This window comes from Dryobates pubescens, chromosome 27, assembly GCF_014839835.1.
Source record: "Dryobates pubescens isolate bDryPub1 chromosome 27, bDryPub1.pri, whole genome shotgun sequence".
NCBI lineage: Eukaryota > Metazoa > Chordata > Aves > Piciformes > Picidae > Dryobates > Dryobates pubescens.
The window spans coordinates 12,262,405-12,285,759 of record NC_071638.1 but is presented as its reverse complement, the minus strand read 5'-3'; the positions used below and the strand labels follow the sequence as shown (position 1 = coordinate 12,285,759).

The 23,355-nt window shown below is 44.5% G+C and overlaps 1 protein-coding gene across 2 annotated transcripts in view; it reads right to left on the bottom strand.

Annotated features, from left to right (window-relative positions):
- Window positions 1–4,902: 4,902 nt before the first annotated feature.
- The window catches only part of LRP6 (LDL receptor related protein 6), a 124,284-nt gene continuing 105,831 nt past the window's right edge, over window positions 4,903–23,355 (bottom strand). The window contains exons 16-23 of one of the 2 annotated variants that reach the window (XM_054173811.1): window positions 19,069–19,278; window positions 16,746–16,871; window positions 15,060–15,296; window positions 13,420–13,530; window positions 11,445–11,675; window positions 9,634–9,770; window positions 8,378–8,475; window positions 4,903–6,239 (exon numbers count right to left, since the gene is read on the bottom strand). In XM_054173811.1, the coding sequence (XP_054029786.1) occupies window positions 5,948–6,239; window positions 8,378–8,475; window positions 9,634–9,770; window positions 11,445–11,675; window positions 13,420–13,530; window positions 15,060–15,296; window positions 16,746–16,871; window positions 19,069–19,278 (1,442 nt within the window). In that variant the 3' untranslated portion in view covers window positions 4,903–5,947. The remainder of the gene's footprint in view (window positions 6,240–8,377; window positions 8,476–9,633; window positions 9,771–11,444; window positions 11,676–13,419; window positions 13,531–15,059; window positions 15,297–16,745; window positions 16,872–19,068; window positions 19,279–23,355) is intronic. The other variant, XM_054173812.1, reaches the window with a different exon arrangement.

Below are 23,355 nucleotides of genomic sequence, written 5' to 3'. Positions count from 1 at the left end.
AATTACCTGTCTTCCAGATGCTGAAACAAAAAGAGCAGCTCTCTCCTTTTTTTTTTTTCACTCTTAGTTTTATTATAAAAATCAACATTTCATTTGTTACAACTCAGTTTATAGCAATAATTGGACAGGGTTTTTGTACAAGGTTTATATACACCTGACAAGTAAAGCACTTTTATTTTACCAAAAACCAGGAAAACAAAACAAAACAAAACAAAACCAGAAACAAATCACAACAAAGTTAGTGAATGAGTGACTAGGAGTGACCAAATATTGGTCATTATAATATAAATACATCCTTGCAAAGCACCATCGTACCAAAGTTGATGAACAAGAGACACCAGCTAGCTTTAAGACAAACAGGGATTAAAGCTTACAAAATAAAGAGAACAAATGAAACAAAACAAAAAAAAACCAAAGCAAAACAAAAACAAGATTAAAAATCTGAAAGCAGCACCAGATCCTTCACTTGCAAACAAGGCTGGTTCAGCTTAAGCCTGGTGGTATCCTCTTTACCAAAACACACATTCATTTCCCCGGGCTGACTCTTAACTGCTTGGCTTAAGTCTGCAGCCATTGAATCAGGACTTCAAATCCACTCCTTGGTCATGTAAAAGAGGGGAACAAGCCTGCTCCTCAAGAGTTTCATCCCCACAATCATGCTGCCTGCTGCCAAGACAATATCTGGCCTGAACTGAGTATGGGCAGTTTAGTCACCCTGCCTGGCACAGTCCTGGAGTAGAACAACGACTCCCTGTAAATGCTACACTGGCATCGTCCACTCAGCTGCCCTTTATAAAGACAGAAAGAGAATTGCCCCTTTTGGATCACTGCTGTGTTTTATTTGAATTATTTTTTTAGAAAGAAATGGAATGTTTTGCAGTCATTTTCAAGTTTTAGGCCATTCCTAACTCAGTTAATTCTCAAGCAATAACCCCATTTAAAAAAATATCTCATGGCTAAGGAAGTAGTTTCTGATTACAAAGGTCTCATTATCTTTTGCACCCAAAGAACCCAGCTATGTTCTTGTTGCAAAAACAGTAAGCAAGCTGCTACATGCACAGCACACCTTCAAAAGCACATTCTGCCTGTGACAATATTGGTGACAAACAGGCCAAAAATGCCAGGGGGAACAAATGATGACTTCTGAAGAGATATTTTGTCTCAACAGCAGCAGCAGTGACCAGAGAGCTCTGTAGTTCCTGCAGTTCCCCCAACAAATGGCAGCAATCAGTTGATTCAGCCATTGATTAGCTGATCAGCTAATCAATGAGGAATGGAAATACTGTTTTTAAGACAGTGGCCTTTTCTTCAGCTCAGCACAGGCTTTAAATTGAAACTATCTGCCTAATACTCATCAATGAAGCCATTTCTAGAGAATGGGCTGTAAGAAATAAAGCAGTGCACAAGTGGAGACCAGAACACAACCAAAGGCCATTAGTGCCATAAGAAAGGATTCTCCACATGCACCTTCACTGGCAGTGGATTGTGGCATCTGCCATGTCAAGCTGTTTGGGTGTAATTTTCTTCACAATTCTGCTAGGACTACAACAAATTGATTTTTAAGCAAAGGAAATTGGCAAATGGGACTCCAAAATAAGGGAACAGTATAAACATACATGCTGCTGCTCCTGCTTGATACTACTCCAGTTTAAAGTAGTAAGTGTTCTGTTGTCTGCCCTACACCCTGGCCAAAAGAAGTCCAGCTTACATGCGACAGCAGGACAGCACCGAGCTCTGGCACTCTGAGTCTGCCAGTGGGGGCATATCAAATGGGTATGCAGGAACATGATGAGCTTTGGGTAAATTCACATTATCAAAAGATCTGTGTACCTGCAGATACACTTGTACCTGCACCTGGGGGGAAAAAATGTTATGGCAGTCATCTGGAATTTAAAATAGTGAGAGTTCCAACTGGCAGCAACATGAATCCTTTGATATCAGCTGGCTCGTTTGCATATTTTGCATTACTGTAAATACTTCACTTAATGTTGCATAAATTGCCATGAATGGAACCCATTCTTCATTTCCAATGCAAATGCTATGTGCATGTTCCATTTCTTGGATCTGAGGTCTTTTCAAATAAAGATCTGGGTATCCAAAAGGAGTGCTCCTTAGGAAGGTGTGACATGGCAGGTAGACTTTTAAAATGCCAGGTTAGGTCTCATTAACATCACCATTTGAACATGGCCATGGCAGGTGGGTTGGAACTAGATGATCTTTAAGGGCCCTTCCAACCTAAACCATTCTGTGCCAAGCTCCCGTGGAACATGCAAAGATCAATTTGCAAGAAACTCTGCTGCAGTGTCTATTTTTGTTTTGTTTTCAAACTACAAAGGTCTGTTTCTCTCCTAAGTGACATGCCAGGTATTTCCATCACTAACTAGCCAGCTAGGAAGACTCCCCTCCAGGTGTCCACACCGAAGGTGCACAATGCACTAATGCCTCACTGTCAGTGTATCTGATGCTGCAAGATGAGGACATTTGTGCTTAGCTTAAAAGACAAGGAGCAGTTTTGTTGACGTCAATGAGACCGCTTCTGTGCTTACAAGACAAACTCATTTGAGCACCTCCTGCGTTGACATGTCTCTCATCTATAGTTCTGGCCTGAGAAGAGGCAGAAAGCATGGCCCTTACTGAGGGAAGGGAAGAACAAGTGGCTCAGTGGTGGAGAAAACCAGAGAACACGTTAAGTCTCAACATTCACTCAGTCTAGGGTCCATTCCCTGGCAATGTGCCAGGTGTGCATACTGGCAGCATCAATGCTTTTGTCATCTGGAGATCAGCCTAATAGAAATTTCAAAGATCATCATCTCTTTCAAACTACTACTCTAGAAGCACTGTGAAAATACCTGGACTTGCAAAGGCAGATCACAGTTTCCCACTAAATACATTCTTTGGTTAGGCCAGATGAGAAACAGCCAAAGCTCTCCATGCTGGTCGTCTTCAGTGGAAAAACACAGTCTGTGCAATTTGCCCCTCTTCACTTGGACCTCCTATGGGACAGGTGACTCAAAATCCCTGATGAAATGTATGGAACTAAAAAGACTTGACCAAATCCTACCCTGAATTTTATGTCTGCTCCACTGACTTCAGCTGAGGTTTGTGTGGCAAACTAGCACAGAAAGCAGGCAGCATGATCCATACGCAGAGAAAACACTCTCTGGAGTTAACACGCTTCAGCAGTTTACCTACAGGAAGTCCCCTCTCCAAGAGGAAGCCTCAGTGAGGCAGTCCAGCTGCAGCAGAAAGAGGATACAACCACTCCTTAAGCTCAACCACCTCATCATTTTTCAAACAGACATTGGCACAGTGAAAAAAGTCTTTTGCAAGAAGAGCCCATTGCCATCGCAGTACAAGCACTTGGACTGAGATACAACAATGCAAGATTCTTCTGAGTTGATTAGTGCAAGTTTCCACATGTGAACCCCCACACGGAATGCTGCACGTGAAAAAATGTAAACAGAGAACTTTCTAATCCTCATCGGCATGCCAGCCTCAGCAACCTCCACCCTGCTGACACACCTGCCCTCCCCCCCTTCATATCAATGGTTTCCCTTATAGTTCATAATACCCTTCCCATCATCCATCCTGCTGGAGAATATAAGCAAGCTTCTTCACCAGCAAGGAAGAGCCAGAGTAACAGCCACCACGATTCCTAGATACCTAGAATGGAGCTGGGAAAAAAAGCCTTAGTAATGCCAGATCCAGAGATCGACTGCAGTAGCCTGGAGATCATCAAGGCTTTTTAAGGTTTCCTCAGGTTAAGACCCTTTATTACAGCTGGCATCCCAATGCCACAGTTTTCCTTGGAGGCTCGAAGGACTCCAGAGGAGCGGCAGCACTAGCAAGAATGACTTGTCACTAATTCTGACAACAGCATTGAAGGCCCATGCCACATTTTCAGCTTATTTCTCTTTCTGTTCAAACTGGCTGGGAAACAAGCAACAGAGAACAATAAAACCCAAAGGGCACCTTTGAACAGTTGTTACACCCATACTATGCCCAAAGGCTAGGAGGCAGAAGCTCCTCAGTACCTTTGTTTCGAGAGGGCAGATTCAGAGAGCCGCTCTTTGAAGGCATGGAGCACCTTTGAGGGATTAGATGTCAAGAGAAGGTGCAAATGCATAATGCCATCTAAGATCAGGTACACTTCGAGCTCCACTACAGCCAAAGCAAACTCAAAACACTGCACTGGAGTCAGAGAGGAGTTAATAGTATTCTACGCTGCCCCTCAACCTATCCAATAACGTTTTCACTCGATTTTTATATACTCTCCCTGTCCAAATCACCATGGTGAGGCTCATAGGAGAAGGGGCTAAATATGAGAATATACAAAAATAGAGATGCAAATATAAAATGGTTTGGTTAAAGAATGTCTTCAAATGTGACATTCCCAGCGGTTAATGCTACAGTATTAAACTCACACCATGCAAAAGAGGAGGTATGTCAAAAATCATACTGAGAAAACTTGCCTTTACCTAACACAAAGCAATCAGGAGCAGTTCATACAGCATGGGAACCCCTTCCAATCATCAAAACATATGTGTTTTTTTTCCTTTTTTTCCTTTTCTATGGACAGTTGCTCCACTGAAAGTTAAATGCTTCCTTATTAGGAAAAAATAATATATATATTTATATATATATATATATCTATATATATGATTTGTATACTGTGATATCAATATACACTGAAAGTACTGCAAGGATATATTATTATAATAATAATAATTATTATTCATTTACAGTAAAACTAACAATACATGGTTAAATTTATAGTTTATAAATATGCTGTCTATATTATATGTGTTATAAAAATATTTGACATTTTGTGGGCACTAGGTCAAAATAAGGTTTTCTTTTTTTTAAGGGACTAAAAATTAGGAAGGGGGAAGGGGGGCAATCATTCAGGTATATGAGTATTACCCTTGTCAATGATGTGAAAAATCATACTGACCTGGTACAAAACAGAATCCTACTGCACTGGTAAATGAAGGAGGGAATCCTACCTCTACTGGCTGCATGAGGAGGCTAATTGGAAGGAAAAAAAGAGAATTTACAGCAGCCCAGTTTTAGCAGTACTTTAAATAAGGACATTGTGGTTTAAAGTGACAAGGGCAGGAAGAAAGGATGCAGAAGAGATGGGAACAGCTAAAAAAGGAGGGGAGAAAAAGGGGGAAAAGCACACTTTAAAATAGAGCAGAAAAAAAACTCATTGAAATTCCAGAAGCAGGGAGAAAGCTCTAAAGGCTCTAGTTTGGTAAATTCATTAAGGAAAAGCAGAGGTGCATTAACTTTAAAAAGTGATTGGTTTTGTGGATTCACTGCTACCATTGCTGTGTTCCTGTAGAAAACAAAGCCCTTTGTGTAAGGTTCAGATCTGTCCTGATTGCGTTTTCAAGTTTAAACTTCAGTTGCTGGCCCTCTGTCGTTAACATAGAGGTTATTTGGCTACTTCCAAGTATCTATGGTACACTGCTCCGAGGCAGACCTCTTTATTCTCCATTAAACATTTTTGGTATTGACAAACCCCACGGCTCACCTCGCTGGACAAGTGACACATCCCAGTCCTTCCACTTCCTCATGTGCTGAGTCACTTCACTGGATTTAAGGCATGTTTTTGTGTTCCATTTGAAAAAATAAACACTTTTTTTTTTTTTGTACAAACGTCTGGGTTCTTTTATACAAAAAAAATTTTTTTTTTCTTCTTATGGCACAAGCAGCAGTTGCTGGTTAAGAAAATATATAAATATCCTTTTTGTTTTTTTTTGTTTGTTTTTCTTTTTTTTTTTTTTCCTGTACAAATATCTTCAGCTTTCCTCCACCCCGTTCAATAACATTTAACTGTACACTGTCCTACCTCAGCCACGGCCGAGAAGCTCCCCAGCAGAACATTAGGATATTTACACTTCCAGGGCAGAGGCAGAGAAGGGGGTGGGGGAGCTGCTCCTCATGAGGAGTCCGTGCAGGGGGAAGGGGGCGGTGGGTAGAGGTGGTGCGAGTAGCTGCGCTCCGTGTAGGGTGAGGGCGGGCAGCTCTCATAGTTCTCCTCCGCCGACAGGTACTGGCTGCGCGGCGTGGGCGGCGGAGGCACGGGCTCCGAGTCGTAGTTCAGGTCGCTGGTGTAGCCCTTGGCCGCCGCCGTCGTCACCCGGCGGCTGGGGGCGTAGTCGCTGTCACACACGTCCGTGCTGCAGGGCGTCGTGGGCGGCGCGAAGTGCCGGTAGCTGTACGGCCGGTAGCTGCAGCGGGGACAGGCAAGGGAACAGCGTTGGTGTCTAAGCATCGGGAGTTGTGTTTCAGGGACTGCTCTTGCAGTCCTCCAAATCAGAGCCCTGCCTGCTACTGCAATTAGAGGGAGCATCCTTAAAAATTCAGAGAGTCGTGACACGATAAAAAGAGGATGGAGGCAGTGACCTAAGGTGACAGGGCAGTGGTAGGAGTGGCAGGGCTGGAGGCAGAGTAAGACACCAGTGTTTCAAGGCCAAAGGCCTGTCATTGGGGCACAAATGTCTTGGTCTATCCCTATTTGGTGATGGAACAACACTGCTCAACAATTCCAAAGAATGGTTTAGGTTGGAAGGGGCCAAAGAGCATATCTGCTCTGACTCCACGCCCCCCACCCCCCACCCCCACCCCAAACAGGGACACCTCTCAACTAAACTCAGCTGCTCAAGACCTCCTCCAACCTGGCCTTCAACAGCCCCAGACAGGAGGCACCCACAGCCTCCCTGGGCAGCCTATTCCAGAGCCTCACCACCCTCTGACTCTCTTGCAGAAGCCCCACCTTTGCACTATAGTGTCAGTCAAATCGCAGCAACTAGTGAAAGGCATGCTAATTGTTAATTATCTGTGGACAACAAGCCCCCTGAGGACTCACTTGAGGTAGACAAAGCTGCTTCAGAGACAGTGGGGCAGGAAGGGCACAGGGGCAGAGGAGGAAGGAAAACAGCTGTGTTGCAATTATACAGAGAAGATGCAGTGTTTCCATCGTGCAATTTATGGATACCAACTTTCAAGCCCAGGAAGAGAGAACTGAAAATTGCCTGGCACATTCATAGCATTCAGAAGAGTCACTCACCAGAGCGGTAATTAGGGTAGAATTCCCAAAGGCTGCCACCACAAAACATGTTTTAAAATGAGCCCAAGATAGCTCACAGGAAAAAAATAAAACAGAAAAGGAGGTTCATGGTGGCTACAACTACCAGCATCACGGTCAGTGGTTGGGGGCAGGTGGGGATGCAGCCCACTTGAATTTATATTGAAGTCAGAATTTTTGGACAGAGAGAGAGATCAGAAGCAGCATGGCTGGGGTTGATTTTTGGGTGGGGGAGCATTAAGAAAACATTCAACCCTACACTACATCTCTAATAACATTTATAATACTAAAAGTCACTAACCAGCGCTCAGCATGATTTATGCCTGGGCCAAAATTTGGGTTTCTTTCATTAGAAAATTACTCATCATTTTAAAAGATTTTTCCTATGGCTGCAAGGGATCATTATGAAGATCTGGGCTGACCTTCTGCACAAGAGAGGCTGCATTTCTACTAATGGAGAAGAGATGTCTTTTCAGCCCCAGAGACCTCATTATCCAAGAGCCCCCATAGGCACTGTGTTAGGCAGGCATTCCTTTCTCTAAGCAAGCACAGAGCTCTCTTCTCACTGACCACATCTACTGGTGATCTGGGAAGGCAGCATCTACACCCTTGGGTACTAGGTGTTTCTCTATTTTTGGTAACTAGTTATAAAATTATAATGAACTCTGGCATCTTAGGAGGAAGGTAAAAAAAGATACATTCAAGTACCTAGAGCTAAAGGCTGCATGCCAATATACTAGTCAGAGAACAACCAAAAGGTTAACAATCTTTTCCAGGTATTAACCCTTAATACACCAAACTAGAATTTCTCTGCTTTATATCTAGGCCATAATACTAATGTTACTTCTGCCTTCCTAGCCTTTACATTGGCCAAGTTTCCTCCCCATGGTGCTTGCTTCTCATTTCTGATAATGACATGACAAATTATTTATGACAGAAGCCTAAACAAAAAGCAGGGTTCACTCCAGGGTAAGTATTTTTGGCTCAAAGTTGTTGTGGTACCTTTTTTTCCTTTTTGCCATTTAGCTGATTTTGTGCTGCAGGTTGCCATTCCCCCTAAAGCAAAACAGCTCAGAGGTGTGCCACTAACCCACTTGCTGCAGGATGTGCCTCAAACAATGCTGCACTTCCAGGCTTACTTCAGTAACTTGCTGCATGTCAACCTCTTTCAGTGCTCGCAGAGCTGGGGTCTTTGATTCCAGTTCTGATGGAGCAAAGGCTGTCTTTATTCTGCATTTTCTCCACTAACTGCTCTGATTCAGCTACTGCAATGGTAATTACCTGTAGGATCTGTGAGTGGAGGGGCTGTTTGAAGAGTAACCAAATTCCATGGTGTAATGGGAGCGTTCGGTAGCTGGGGATGGTGGTGGATTCAAAATCTGAGAGGAGGGGGGGAAAAAGACACAGTTATAAAAAAATGAAACAAAACAAACAAAACACAAGATATGAAGGAGATTCCAGAAAATACACTTACAGAGTTTCTTTTTAGTAGTTATTAATAAGAACCTCAAGTACAGACCTGCTTCTGTAGGCCCTCCCAGCAAGCAGGACTCTTACTCTGTTCCTTTCCCAGTTCTTACACACTGGAAATGCTGCTCGTTTCCATTCCCACAGAAGCTCTTACTAAGCTCTTTGCAAACAAATGCTGACTGCTGTTGCTATTTTGACAGGCCCAGTGCTCGAAAGTAAAGTTGAAGCTAGCTGTTCCATACTAGATAGTCACTAGGGATACCACTGCCCTAGGCAAACTGGCAGATGCCTGCCTCCTGCAAGCTGGAGTCCCCAGGCCTTATGCTGTTTATAATCCATGCAGTGTGCTGTCCACAGCAAGCTTTTCTTCCCTGTACAGGCATGCTGCTACTGCAGGCAGGATTTGGATTACAGGTGCAACAGGAGGGGCTGATTCTCAGAACTGAAGACACACAGTTGAAGGTTTCAGCCTGCACTGACCAAGTATGAAACTCTTTAATACTCAATGGTGTCTGGTGAACTCCACATAAAAATGCCTAGCCCAGGCAGAAATAGAGACAGGGAGCCCCTCTAGGGCTGGTGCCAGCTTTTGTCTAGCATTTACAGCAGCACACCACTCATTTGTGACTAGAGGAATGCTGTGCAGTTGCAAGACACTTGTTTATTTATTTAGCTGTCACTCACAAGACACATGACACAACTTCATTTCTATAAAGAATCGAGCATAGTTTTACCTCCAGAGACAAGGAGGAGTATAATGAAAGGGGATTGCACTGCCAGAGTTGCTCAATAATGACAGGGCTTTTTTCATGTCCCCTGACATTTCCCCTAACATCTTTTCCTGGCACTGAACTCTCAACTTTTTGAAATCAACAGAAACCCCCCATCCTGTTTTGGAAAAAGACAATCTCCCTTCCCTTCCCTTTCAAAATCACTTACTCCAGATTCAAACAAGTTTATTAGGCTGGAAATGGAAACCAAAGCATTCATCTGCCATTTATCCTCAGAAAAGACATTGGTGATACCTTGAAAGTAATTAAAGATCTATGAATAACAGAATGACTTACTGGAGGAAAGTAAGTGCCTTTGGTGCTTGAAGAACTACTGGAAGAGGCTCCAGTGACATGGGCCCTGTCATAGGGTGGTCCACTGCTCCCTCCCATAATGCTGAGGGAGCTGATCACAGATTTCCCTCGGGACATCCCTGAAGAGCAAAGAAGTGTGTCAATATCTAATCCTTTAAAGCAGAGAAAAGAAAGCTTAACAAATTAATACTGCAGAGGATAACAGAAGTATAAGCACAACTCCTAAACCCAAAACTTATCTCCTTGAGAGCACATTCAGTGCTCCTTGATGAACAACAGGAATGAGGACTGTCATGAAACAAACATGTTAGTTTTGTGGAGCAGCTACTCAACTGCTGGACTTGGCATCAGGTTACACCAGAGATGTGTGAAGAGAAGCAGATTTATTTCACTTGAATGGCTAGAAGAGAGTTGAGAGAACAGGCATTTAGGCACTATTTCTATGCTTCAGAATAAAACATGAAACTGACTCTGATCACCTCAACTGAGCAACTGAAATGTGTGTGAGAGAAGAGAGGGTTTGTGTCCTTTCATTTCCACACCATTAAGTGAGCTTTTGCTGCCAGTCTGAAGCATGCTGGCAGAGAGTCCAAGTGGGAAATGGAAAGGTATGCCCCCTGTGCACAAAACAATGGTGACAATCCTGCTCAAAGGCTCTCCTTATGAAAGCAGCTTGTTACAGAAAAGCAACCCCAATGGTGCATTATTTTAACCACGCAACAGCCTCATGGAACCTCTGGGTTCAGATTGGAACCCAGACCCATGAGTTACAGTAGAAGTGCAACACTGTGGTTGAGTTACTGTGGTTGAGTTTCGCTTTTCCAACAGCAGTAGCATCACATGCGTTGTTTGGTGTTGAAAACTTCACCATCAAACAAAACAAGCTGAGACCACAGTTATTGCTGGTCATGACAGACTTGACAAGACATTTCACAAATATACAAACCAAGTCTAACAAGGGTAATGACATAATATTTAAAGTCTCATGAACAGAACTCTGTATAACTTTACCCTGTATTTTTACAGCACCTTGCTGCTGCTGTAATAGTCCAAAAAGAGGCTTATTTAGTAGCAAACCAAGAGAATTCCCATGGTATGTGCATCTCTTTGAGCTTACAGTTCTGTTAAGTACCTAAATGCTTCCAAGTACCATAGGTAAAATAGCTGAGTATGATGCAGAAGGATGGTGATGAGCTCTGTCAGTTCTGGCTTCCAATAGCTTGCACGAAAAATTCCTAGAATCCTAGAATGGCTCAGGTTGGAAGGGACCTCAGAGATCATCTACTCCAACCTCTCCACCAGGGGCAAGGACAACTCTCAACTACACTCAGCTGGTCAAGGCCTCATCCAACCTGGCCCTGAACACCTCTAGGGAGAAAGCAGCCAATTGCCTCCTTGATCAGCCTGTTCCAGTCTCACCACCCTCGAAATGAAGAAGTTCTGCCTCAGATCCAGTCTAACCCTGCGCTCCTGCAGCGTCAATCCATCCCCCCTTGGCTTGTCTCTAGACACCGTCAGGAAAAGTCCCTCTGCAGCCTTCCTGTAGGATCCCTTCAGGTATTGGAAGGCAGCTCCAAGGCCCCCCAGAGCCTTCTCTTCTCCAGGCTGAACAACCCCATCTCCTTCAGCCTGTCCTCATAGCAGAGGTGCTCCAGCCCTTGGATCATTTTTTGTGTCCCTTCTCTGGACTCAGTCCAACATCTGGAAGAATCTCCTGTGCATATATACACAGTATCCTCAGGTACAGCTATGTGGTGCCAAAGAGCAGGACAAGGATCACACCATTTACTCACCAGGAAGAGACCCTGATAAAGAGCTTGGGTGAGGCACATATCCAAGAGGCACAGAGGCTGGTCCATGCACCACGTAATCATTGGTCATTGTTTCCCCATCTCCCTTCATGCGTGGGCACAGCACCCTCTGGCAGATGAAGTACATTGCTCCAACCACGAACACTGTGAGGATCACCCCAATGATGGACCCTATGGTGTTGTTGGGCTGTGGGGCAGGCTCCTCCGTCGTGTCTGAAAAGAAAACCAGCCCATGTAAGCTAATCCAGCAGCTACAGGCACCAACGTCAGTGTTCCTGGCACCTTTCCAGACAGGGAAAATAAAAGTGTCCTCTTCTGTCAGCAGACAGCAGCTTTCAGATAAATATAGGAGGAACAAATGGGCACTGAGACAGGGCTGTTATGGACACTGTGGGTGTCCGTAAGGGCTACCGAGGCACAAGATGACCACCAGACATGCAGAGAGGTTTTTGAATCAGAGGTGACAGAAAATGAGCAGTGCAGGATTGTGTGAGGTTAGTAATGAATGTGGTCCTCATCTTGCTTCATGCTGACAGGCAGGGCTGTCCTTTGAACTTGATGGACAAGACCTGCAGCCATGGCTCTGGATGGCACTGTGCTGGGGACTCCAGTGAAGCTTCTTCTTGTCATTAAAGGCAATCACAACTACTTTTCAAGTTGCACACAGAAGAACCCAGGGTATCACTCAGTGTAACAGATCAACTATTTAACATTCACTTATGCTGAACACAGAGGTGCTGCAGCAATGCTGAATGCTGGATTTGCTATTTATTAAACTACCTACCCTCTCCCCATCTGACCCACACTAATGGGCATAGCTGACATCAGCTTTAGAGGTGCCATCCTCCTGTGAAATCTCTATCTGAAGTGATTATTCAGTCAAAATGAGTGGCTTTCCCTACAATACCATTCTAAGCAATGACATTTCTGGGAATAACTGACAACCCCCTGCCTGTGCTTCATGAATCTGACAAGAAAAGCAGACTTTAAAGTATTTGCCTGTTCTAGTCTGTGTTTTACATCTTATCCATTACTGAAAGGCTTTTCTTCAACACGTTTTCTTGTCCCTGAACACCAAACTCAACATTTCAACTAACTTGTCACAGCCTACAGAGATAAGAGAATAGTCTTCTGATCACAGTGCAAGAGGGACAGTGACAACTGCAGGCTTAGTCTGGGTGGGCTACTTTGCCATCCTCTGTTCCCAACTCAGAAAACAAATGAACCATACTAAAGATAACTAAACACCTCTGTGATAATGTCACTAATAACTTGGTAGCATGACAGAACATCTCCTATTGTTCCTTTGGGTCCAACTCTGGCTTTGCATCCTCAAATTCTGAGTGTCAGTCGTGACAGAAGGATCCCTAACAGAGGAGGTGCCTGCATTTTAAAGCTCCACCAGCAAAAATAAACTCTTCAGTTGGAACTTTAAAGGCAGTGGTTTACTTGCAGAGCTCTGGGGATTGCAAGGTGGGGGATATCACATTACAAATCATAAATCAAGCCCAGAATTATGTCAGTTCGAGATACAAAGGAAAGTTTAGAAGGTTTCCTCTATAGATAGTGCTCCCCTGATTCTCTGGATGGAGCAGAGCAGTTATGTACAAAAAGCCTCTTGCTGCTAGAAAGAGCTTTCAAACACGGCACCAGCTCAGCATGGTAACAGATTATAGTAAAACAAATCCTTCATTTTGTTTAAAAGTTTCTTCAAATGAAGTGACAAAATGAGTAGGCTGCTCAGCCTCACAGACTGCTGGTTCAGAATGCTAGTCACTTATTCCTCTTCCACCATGTTGCTCCTTAAGCGCGTGAGAGCAATTACAAAGAGGAGCATTCCATTTGGGAAGAGCTAATTAAATCTGGCTGGTTAGCAGGATACAATCTAACTTGTAGGGAAGGTAAGAACTAAAGTTCAGACAATGCAATCAAGTCTAGTCTCAGGTTTTACACTTACAGCATCCTTGTTCATCTGAGCTGTCGCTGCAGTCCAGGTTGTGATCACATTTCTTGCTTTTCCCAATGCACTGCCCACTGGTGCAGCGGAACTGATCGGTTAAGCAGAGCACTGGAAGGAGAGCCCCACACACATCAAAGGTCAGTACCAAAGAGTCATTAAGAAAACAAGCCACCTCAGCATACACTCAAGGAATATCTTGGGAAAGCTTAGCCTGCTCCTAGCTTCGTTTCTTAAAGCATCCAGTCACAATCTCTTGTGTCAATCATGGAGAAGAAGTGATTCAGTGTTCTGAGCACACTGCACAGTAGGTAGCTGCTCCTCCCTGCATATTTACAATAAGGACACTACAAATAAAGTTATCTTGACAAAAATAACTCAGAAGCAGAAGGCCACTGACAACACAGACACTTATCACAGGCTGTAGTTATTGAGAAATTACTGTAAGAATATCTTACTGTAATACAAGAATTAAGGTCTTATAAATCTGCCAACCTACGATGATAAAATTCCTTGGGAAAGATAAATGTAGTTCTGCAATGCCCTCGTGCTCTTCCTGGAAACCAGAAAACCCCTTGATCACGAGACAATGGGTTTCACTTGACATTATGTTTTTAAACTGAAATGAAAGACAGAAGACAGAGCTGGAGCTTTGCCAGCACACTCAACATATCAGCTCCCACTTTGGGGAAGGAAGGTGCTGCAGGCAAGGTGTTAGCTGCTGTTGTTTACACAGATATTTGCTTCCTGTTTCTCAGAAATCCAGAAATTCTTTCTGACTTCTGTTGATTTAAGAAGATAAACCAAAGGCTTTTCTGATCTGTAATCAACTGCATAACAGGGACATTGAAGGTGACAACAGCTCCATATCAGCTATCTCCAGCAGCTGGATGGCAACCAGGAAGCTAACTTGTACAACCAATTTTCAGATGGCAGCATCTCATTTGGCTTTCTTGTCACCCTTCACCACACAGGAATTTCTGCATAGAATCAGGGAGTGAAAAGCAGCTCTAAGGTCCCCCAGGAGTCTTCTCTTGTCCAGGCTGAACAACTCCAGCTCCCTCAGCCTGTCATCACAGCAGAGGTGCTCCAACCCTTTTATCTTTGTGGCCTCCTCTGCACTCACTCCAACAGTTCTGTGTACTTCTTATGCTGGGGACCCCAGACTGGGAGGAAGGACTGGAGGGGGAGGTCTGAGCAGAGCTGAGTCAAGGGGCAGAATCGCCTCTCTTGCCCTGCTGCCATACTCCTCTGGCTGCAGCCCAGCACACAGCTGCCTTCTGGGCTGCATGAGGGCACTGCTGGCTCAAGGTACACAAAACACTATGACATAGGTTTGCTCCACTCTGTGATTCACTCCCAGTTACCAGGTTTTTAGAGCTTAAACCCACACCATTTTCAGTAGCACTTCTCACAAACAGACCGTAAGCCGTTGTGCAGGAGGTCAGTGTCATTTCTATTTCACAGCTGGATAAACTCAAGTGAGGAATTGTGAAATTGTGGGGAATTGTGAAATTTCCCACTTAAAAACTAGCAGAAGCTCAGATCCTTCCAAATCCTGCTCAGCACTAACATTAGTATCTGTCACACTGTCCCCATCACTGCTCGGTTAGCGTCACCCTCTCCAAGAATCTCTGTACCTTCGCAGTTCTTCTCATCCGAGTTGTCCTGGCAGTTTGCTTCCCCGTTGCAGCGGAGGGCACTGTCTATGCACTGCCCACTCTCACACTGGAACTGGCTATCTGAGCACAGTGGGCAGTTCTTTTCGTCACTGTGGTCTTCACACTCGGTGAACCCATCACAGCGCCAGGCGACCGGGATGCAGTCAATCTCACCTGTGAAACAGGTGAACTGCTGAGGGGAGCATGTTGGTGGTTCTTTAAAAATCAAGCAAACAAACAGAAATTAAAAATCCAGGTGAACAAACGGCAGATCAGGACAGGCAAGGACAAGAGGAGCTCAGCTGCTTTCACTTAATCAAGCAGCTGATAAATGTGCCACGTCATAAGTCAGCTTCCACCCCCGCTGCCTCCATAGATCTTGAGCCCCATATGACTGATGCAGACCGACATCGATGGGGGCTTAATACATAAAGACCAAATGGAACAGAGAAGCAAGCAGACTCAAAGCCATTATTTTCTTCCCTTCCCACTTCAGCCTCTAACATCCTTCTCTTAGTAGGTCTTCAAAAGTCTTCATTTAAAGACAACAGACTTCTCTTCCTGCTTTCCTGCAGCAGCACCATACCCGGGGTGGATGGCTCAACTTTCTTTGTAATGCTCCACAGCCATTGTATAGAAAAGAGTCAAAGGATGTAATGGGCTGCAGATGAATGCACTGTGACTCAGTGTCTAGTTATGTGCCCTCAACAGCTCTCTTCAGTCAAAAATTCTTTCAAAATGACAAAAATCTGCTCCATCTAGTCAAGTCCTGCTATCCCAACACAGCTGTTAGCTGTTATTTCACATTTACTACAGTAACTGTTAATCTCACACAGTAAGTAAGTGTGGATTTTCTCCCCCCTTTTTAATCCCCTTTTCCTCCCCGCATTTTTGGCCTGGAATTAAACTTTTTCTGAGAAAATATCTGGATTATGTTAGCTCTTGTTCCATTGTGAGACCACACCTCGCCTTGATGGCCAGGAGATTGCATAATAAATCCATTCAGTGGCACAAAGAGACCCAAGCACCAAAGTATCTCTCCTCTCCCCCATTCCAACCCCACCCTTGGAGGCACCAAGGCACAGGCTGCAGTGGCTATATTGCCACGGAGGGGGCACGTTGCCCTTCTGGGACTGCAGTTTGGAAAGACACACAGAGGGTGAGCTCAAGGCGGCCAGCAGAGAATAATGAAATGGCAGAGAAATGGTGCAACAGGTCACAATGTGAAAATCTATCACTATCTGAAAAAGGAGAACAGAGAGAGTGGTAGAAGAAAAAGCAATAGAAGTAGTAAGATTTAAAAAAAAAATCAAGATGAAATAATTCAGTGGCCTGAAGTAGAAAGGGTGAATAAAAAGTCCTTCCTGAGCTAGTGAACTTTTCCTCTTGCCTTACCAAATCCTTACTGAGCAGCCAGCTAGTGAACTTTTCCTCTTGCCTTACCAAATCCTTACTGAGCAGCCAGCTAGTGAACTTTTCCTCTTCTCTTCCTCCCCAATACTTGCAAATTTGGCTGGGGAGGAGGCAAAGAAGTGAGCACATAGAAGTGTCTAACAGCATCTGGTACAGTCACGTCCTTTCTGCACATAAGCAACCCCTGAAGATGGAGACCTCCCCCCACCAGAAGCTGAGTGCCCAGCAGCAAAGAGCACGGGCAGGACTTACCTCCACAGGACAGCTCATCCTGCAGCAGAACAAGGTGCACTGGGCAAGAGCAGCGCGTAGTGCCATCACCCTTCACAACACAAATGTGTGTGCAGCCACCATTGTCTTGGGAACAAGGATGTTGTCCTGGGATTTTAAAAATAAGACAAACAGGTACTGACAAAGAATCCCCATCTCTTTCCCCACCTTTCAGTTCTGCTTTTTTGAGCACATGGAACTCCATTCTTTCTTCCCCTCTTTGGAGAGCACTACTGAAAACAACTCAGACTATTTTTCTGTGTATGTTTTTTCCCTTTACACACATCAATAATTATCATGTATTCAGAGATTCATAGAATAATTCAAGACCATCTGATGCCAACCCCCCTGTCACGGGCAGGGCCACCTTCCACTACATCAGGTTGCTCAGAGCCACATCCAGCCTGGCTTTAAAAACCTCCAGGGATGGGGCTTCCACCACCTCGCTGGGCAACCTGTGCCAGTGTCTCACCACCCTTCACTGGAAAGAATTTCTTCCTAATCTCCAGTCTAAATCTGCCCTCCTCAAGCTTCAATCCATTCCCTCTCATCTCATCACTGCAGGATTTTGGAAACAGTCCCTCTCTGGCCTTCCTGTATGCCCCCCTCAGGTACTGGAAGGCTGCTCTAAGGTCTTCCTCGGGCCTTCTCTTCTCCAGGCAGAGCAATCCCAGCCCTCTCAGATTGATCCCATAGGGCAGGTTCTCTAGCACTCTTATCATTTTTGTGGCCCTCCTCTCGACCCATTCCAGCAGTTCCATGTCCCTGTTATGGTGGGGGCACCAGAACTGGAGGCAGTGCTGCAGGTGGGGTCTCAGCAGAGCAGAGGGGCAGAATCCCCTCCCTGTCCTACTGCTCTCCCTGCTTTGGATGCAGCCCAGTATCACAGCTGCCTTCTGGGCTGCCAGTGACCACTGCTGGCTCATGGGGAGTTTGTCACCAACTGACAGCCCCCAGTTCCTTCTCAAGACTGGTCTCAAGCCATTATTCCTCCAGTCTATGTTTGTGCCTGGATTGCCCCAACCAAATATAATATAATACAAAGAGATGCCTTGGATTCCGTACTTCATTTAAAAAATAAAGTTTTCTATGATTTCTAAAGTTTCTACACTGCAACTCAAATTACCATGCTCTAGATAAATATGTCTCCTCATTTTAATGTTTAATAAGGACAACATACTTCTCTTAGAACTCCTGACAGATTTACTGAGATTAATAGCAAACAAAACTAGTAGTAGTCTGCACTGATGCTTTAATTAAACATCCCCAGACATTTTTCTACATATGTCTCCAAGGCATACACCACAGCCTATTAAACAGCCCTATTTCCTCCAGGATGACAGCAGCTCCACTGCTTTAACCAGCCAGTTCCCATCCTTCCTAGTGCATGAGTAGAAGGCTACATGCTAGTAAGCAGAAAGCTTTCAGAAGTGTAGCCATGTTCAAACCAAATTCTCACTAAAGACACATTGCCTTGGTGCAATGCAATGTTGCTCTTCTGGCTTTTACTTCCATTTTTGGCCACCAACAAGAACTGGTCAAGGCAGGCTGTTCACTGAAACATTTACTGCTAGCAAAAGGCCCCAAGAGCTGTGCTTGTCTCAGTGTGTCAAGCAACTATGAGGATGACTGGGGGACCTGCTGTGAAGAAAGACTGAAAGCCTTGAGGCTGTTTAATCTGGAGAGGAGAACACTGAGAGGGGATCTACTCAAGGTCTAGAAATCTCTGAGGGGTGGGTGTCAAGGTGAAGGTGCCTTTGTGGTGGTGCCCAGTGATAGGACATGGAACAGCAAATACAAGCTGGAGCACAGGAAGTTCCATCTCAACACAAGGAGACACTTCTTAATGGTGAGGGTGCCAAGAGCCCTGGAGTAGGCTGCACAGAGAGGCTGCAGAGTCTCCTTCCCTGGAGACCCACCTGGATGCATTCCTGTGCGGACTGCCCTAGGTGATCCTGCTCTGGCAGGAGGGTTGGACTGGCTGATCTCTGGAGGTCCCCTCTAATACCTAAAATTCTGTGATTTTGTGATATCTACTCTGCCTACAGATGGTCAAGTGCCAGGTGCCTTGTATGAGACTACCAATAAAGTTGTCATCAGCCACAAAATGTGATGCTGGGTTTGGATTTCCAGCCTATTGCCAACTGCCTGAAGGTAACAAACCTAACTGCACCCTGGCAATGTCCAGAAACAAAACGATACCAACTTGTGGCCCCTCTGATCTGCACTGATGTGGATCAGTGCCACGGCCAATCAAGTCTCCCCTCCTTAACTGAAGCCCCACAGGGTGCTGTTTGACACTTACTATACTCCTGAAGGTTGAGCTCCTTCACAGCGTGGATGTCACTGAGCTGTGCAATGCGAGCCTGGACCTTTGTGCGCCCTTCTCGCCCGGTCATGTCGATCTTCTCGATCATCTGCTGCTGCCTGTCGATCCAGTACAGCCAGTTCTCAAACACAGTCAAGCCCACAGGCTGCAGGATATTGGAGTCCTCCAGCACGATCCGGTTAGCACCTGCGGGAGGACAAAGGCTGTTTCAGCTCCACTGCAACCAACAGAAAAAGCATCACAAAACATTTTCCACACTGCTCCCACAGCTATTTGCTGCCTGACACTGCCTGGGAAGGCTCCTACAAAACCATGAGAAGCCTGGGCCCTCCGATGCATTCTGCAGACAGGTGATGGATTTTGTTCTCTGCTTTCATCAAGAAGCCACTTCTTGTGCTTCAAATATATTTCCTGTATTTAAGAAGCACCTGGAGCTGGGAGCTCAGCCTTCAGCAGGCTATCCAGTCTTTTATCATTATGATGGGAATTGGTCCTTCTTTTCATTCTTCTTTTTGGAGAGATTAACTGCTTTGTCTTGGCATACAACAGGGAATAAGGAGATGGATTATTAGCTTGCGTTAACAAAATCAAGATAAAATCCAAGTGAAGAAGAGGTAGTTAGGACATCTCACATGAATTAGGAGATTAAGGTAAACACTTGACTTCTGACTTCCTCACATTCTTTCATTTCAACCATCTATCTCCACTAAGGTTTTCATGCTAAATTGGGAAGGCTCCTTTCTTTGTAGCAAAGACTTGCTCTCCTCAGTTCCTTTAGCAATGATCAGCAGCAGATAAAAGGTCTTACACCTCTGAAGAGCACTTGTTGACTTTTATGCTGATTACCTGCTATTAAACACAGTCAAGAGCAATTGTCACATTTCATGGTTAACACTCCATATGAACAGAGGACAATCCACAACTGTTTTATAAGTGTCGCTGAAGACAGCAAGGAATTCCTAGCTCCTACACAGTAGGAAGACCTCCTAGCTCCTACACAGTAGGAAAAGAAGCTATTCAAAACCTGAGAATTCAGGACTGAGGTTTAAGCCCCACTTTGCTTATTTTGCATGATATAACATGGTCATTAGCACTGCAATATTCAGTGAGGTTTATCAGATCCTGAGCATAGAATTACGCACAAACACAAGGAATCTGCTTCAGTTATGAAATGCTGGAACAGTATCACAGAGTCTGAACTTGTGCCACACTGAAAATTCACCTATCGGTCCTGGTGTTTCAGGAGTCTGGGCCCACTGTTTACTTTTCACATTGCCTACAGTAAATAGCTTTGCCCTTGTTCATTCACAATACAAGTTCCAGTAAGGTTTTTTTTATTGAGTCCTGTAGAACTACACTGTAGAGCTAAATACCACAGGAAAAAAACCTCCCATGGCTCTACCACACCTACACAAGGTAATGTAATAGGACAAAAGACAAAGCTATGATTTTACACTTCAATTCAATTCTACCCCTCTACTTCCTTTAGGAGCAAGAAATGGTTTCTGACTTGTTGAGAATTTAATTAACAGTAGGTTAATCAACAGTGATAATGACCTACAAGAAAATTCAGCTAGGGAAAGTGTGTGTATCCCCTTTTCACTAAATGCATACAGAGCTCAGAATTTAAGCAACCTTCCAAACACTTATCAAGTGGTAACAGTTAAAGCAGAACCCAGACATTCAAATATTAATCCTCAGCTGGACTGAGCTCTTCCCATCACTTTGCAACACCACCAGCCATGATCTGATTAAAAAAAGATGTGGCTGGATTCTGTAGGAGACTATACCCAGACTGATGTAGAAATTAGCAGACTGAGTGATGCAAGTCAAACTAAACAATAACTGCAACCATCTTTTAGCCCCCACCGACATGAATCATTGCATAAGGTAAGAAACAGCAACCTGCAAGGAGAAGAAAAGCTAGGCTGGGAATAGGGGGAAATGCAAAGATGACAGGAAGGAATCTAGTTAAAAGTAAGACCCAGATGGAGCCTGCCCTACCCTGCTCTGCCGTGCCCATCTTAATCAGCACGCCATTTAGCTCCAAAAATTTCACTCCCTTCATGTCTTCATCTTTCTTTTGCATCTTTGTGACCAAGTGTAGTTGACTCCTTCTGACTAAACCACGACACTGAAATCCCTCCTTCCATAAAGCAACAATAAAATTCCAAGTGGGCTCATCAGGGTGCTAGTCCTCTTTTTGGGAATGCCAGCTGAGAGGGAGGTGTGATTAAGAGCAGCTTTGTCTCCTGGCATTGCCATTCTCTTTCCAGCAATACCTTTGACAAAAAGACTTAAACCCAGCCAAGTAATACAAAATCTAGGGCACACCCATAGCTCATTCTACTTCCACATAAAAATTACTTAATTCCAGACTCATTAGAGGCTTCCAAATCACACTAACTATTCTGGAAGGGAAGAATTCATTTCCAAATAGTTTCCATGGTAGGGAGCTAATTCCAGTCATCTTTTCATAAACAACCCCTTAATCATGTGAAGAATCTGGTTAGCTTCAATAGGATCTCGCATTTGGGCAGCAGAACTAAGTCCTAATGCATGCCTGAAGGACTGGGAGAAAGACAAGGACCGCATCGCATAAAAGGCATTCTAGCTTTCCTTCTCTTTATGGGGACTGGCAACTACAGGGTCGACAGAGGAAGATGCTGTGCATGTTTTTAAGAAACTAACATGCAGAAAAAGGACTGCTGGTCAAAAAAAAAACCAGCCTATTAATGAGCATTCCTGAGCACAGGAATGCAGCTCAGCAGTTAGCAATTTATTGTGGCGATTAGAGCAGTCTATCTGTGGTGCAGATGCCAAAAAGCAAGAGGTTGGGAATAATATTCTCTCATGTTCTAGGAAACTATGGTGAGCTTTTCCTACACCACACTGAGGATCCAGCAGCAGCATTTTCATAAAGATTTAAAAAAAAAAAAAAAAAAAAAGCCAAGCAGAATCATGAAGCCCAGACTGAATGAGAAACTGAGGCTTCTCTCCATCTCTGCTGTCCTAATTGCTGGCAAATAACACACAGAGAAACAAAGCACATGTGAAGTTTTGCCACCCAAAATCTGCTGCAGAGGGTCCAGTTGAGGCTACGAGGATGAATTGAGGGATTTGAGTATCTCTGCTGTGAAGAAAGACTGACAGGCCTGGGGCTCTTTAGTCTGGAGAAGAGAAGGGTAAGAGGGGATACGAGCAAGGTCTACAAATATCTGAGGGGTGGGTGCCAAGATGAAGGTGCCAGGCTCCTGGTGGTGCCCAGTGATAGGACAAGGGCAACGGGGGGCAAGCTGGAGCAGAGGGGGTTCCGCAGGAACAGAAGGAAAAACTTTCTCCCTGTGAGGGTGCCAGAGCCCTGGAGCAGGCTGCCCAGAGAGGTTGTGGAGTCTCCTCATGGTGCAGAACTTTATCCTAATATCCAATCTAAATCTGCTCTTCCCTCATTTGAAACCATTGCCCCTCATCCTGTCACTGCAGGTCTTTGCAAACAGTCCCTCTGCAGCCTTCTTGGAGCCCCCTTCAGGTACTGGAATTCATATGACAACAAATTACTGCTGAAGCCACATGAGACAGCTGACATGATCCAATAGCTTGCTGGATCGGGCTAGTAAATAAGAGACATCTCAGCCACTCTCACCCAATGTGACTGCATAGCTTTCCCTCCCCTCTTGCTTGAGTTCTGATTGCTTGCTGGACTCTTTCCTGAATCAGTTCAGCTTCCCAAACCAACAGAACATGATTCTCTGGTTTTCTTTTTTTGGTGTATAGTCATGTTATTGTTTTGCTTATGTGAGCTGAATCAACTCATAGAAGGTCAAACAAGCAGCATAACAAACCTTAGGGAGCAGGCAAAGAGAATTCCATAGCTGGAAGAGGGAGTTTTATTGCCTTTTGAGAGCAGAGAGATGTCAGATCTGCCCTATCCTTCTCAGATAATTTCACTCCACACGATAGATACAGGAAAGATTTTCCCACTAACAGCAAACTTTACTCTTTTCGACACCTTACTGCACCAACATCAATGCCTTCAGAAACAACCCTCTCCCTCCCCTTTCCAAAATTGCTGCAGTTCATTTGTGAACTGCCTTTGGAAAACCACACCAAGGTCTTGCAATGAGAAATGGAACTAAACAGCATGTGTAGCAATTAATAATGCAAATCACAGATAGAAGCATGAGACTGTAAAGGCACAGTGCATGAATCATGCACATTCCCTGGCTGGGAATTTAGGGAGAGATTAGAATCACAGTACAGACT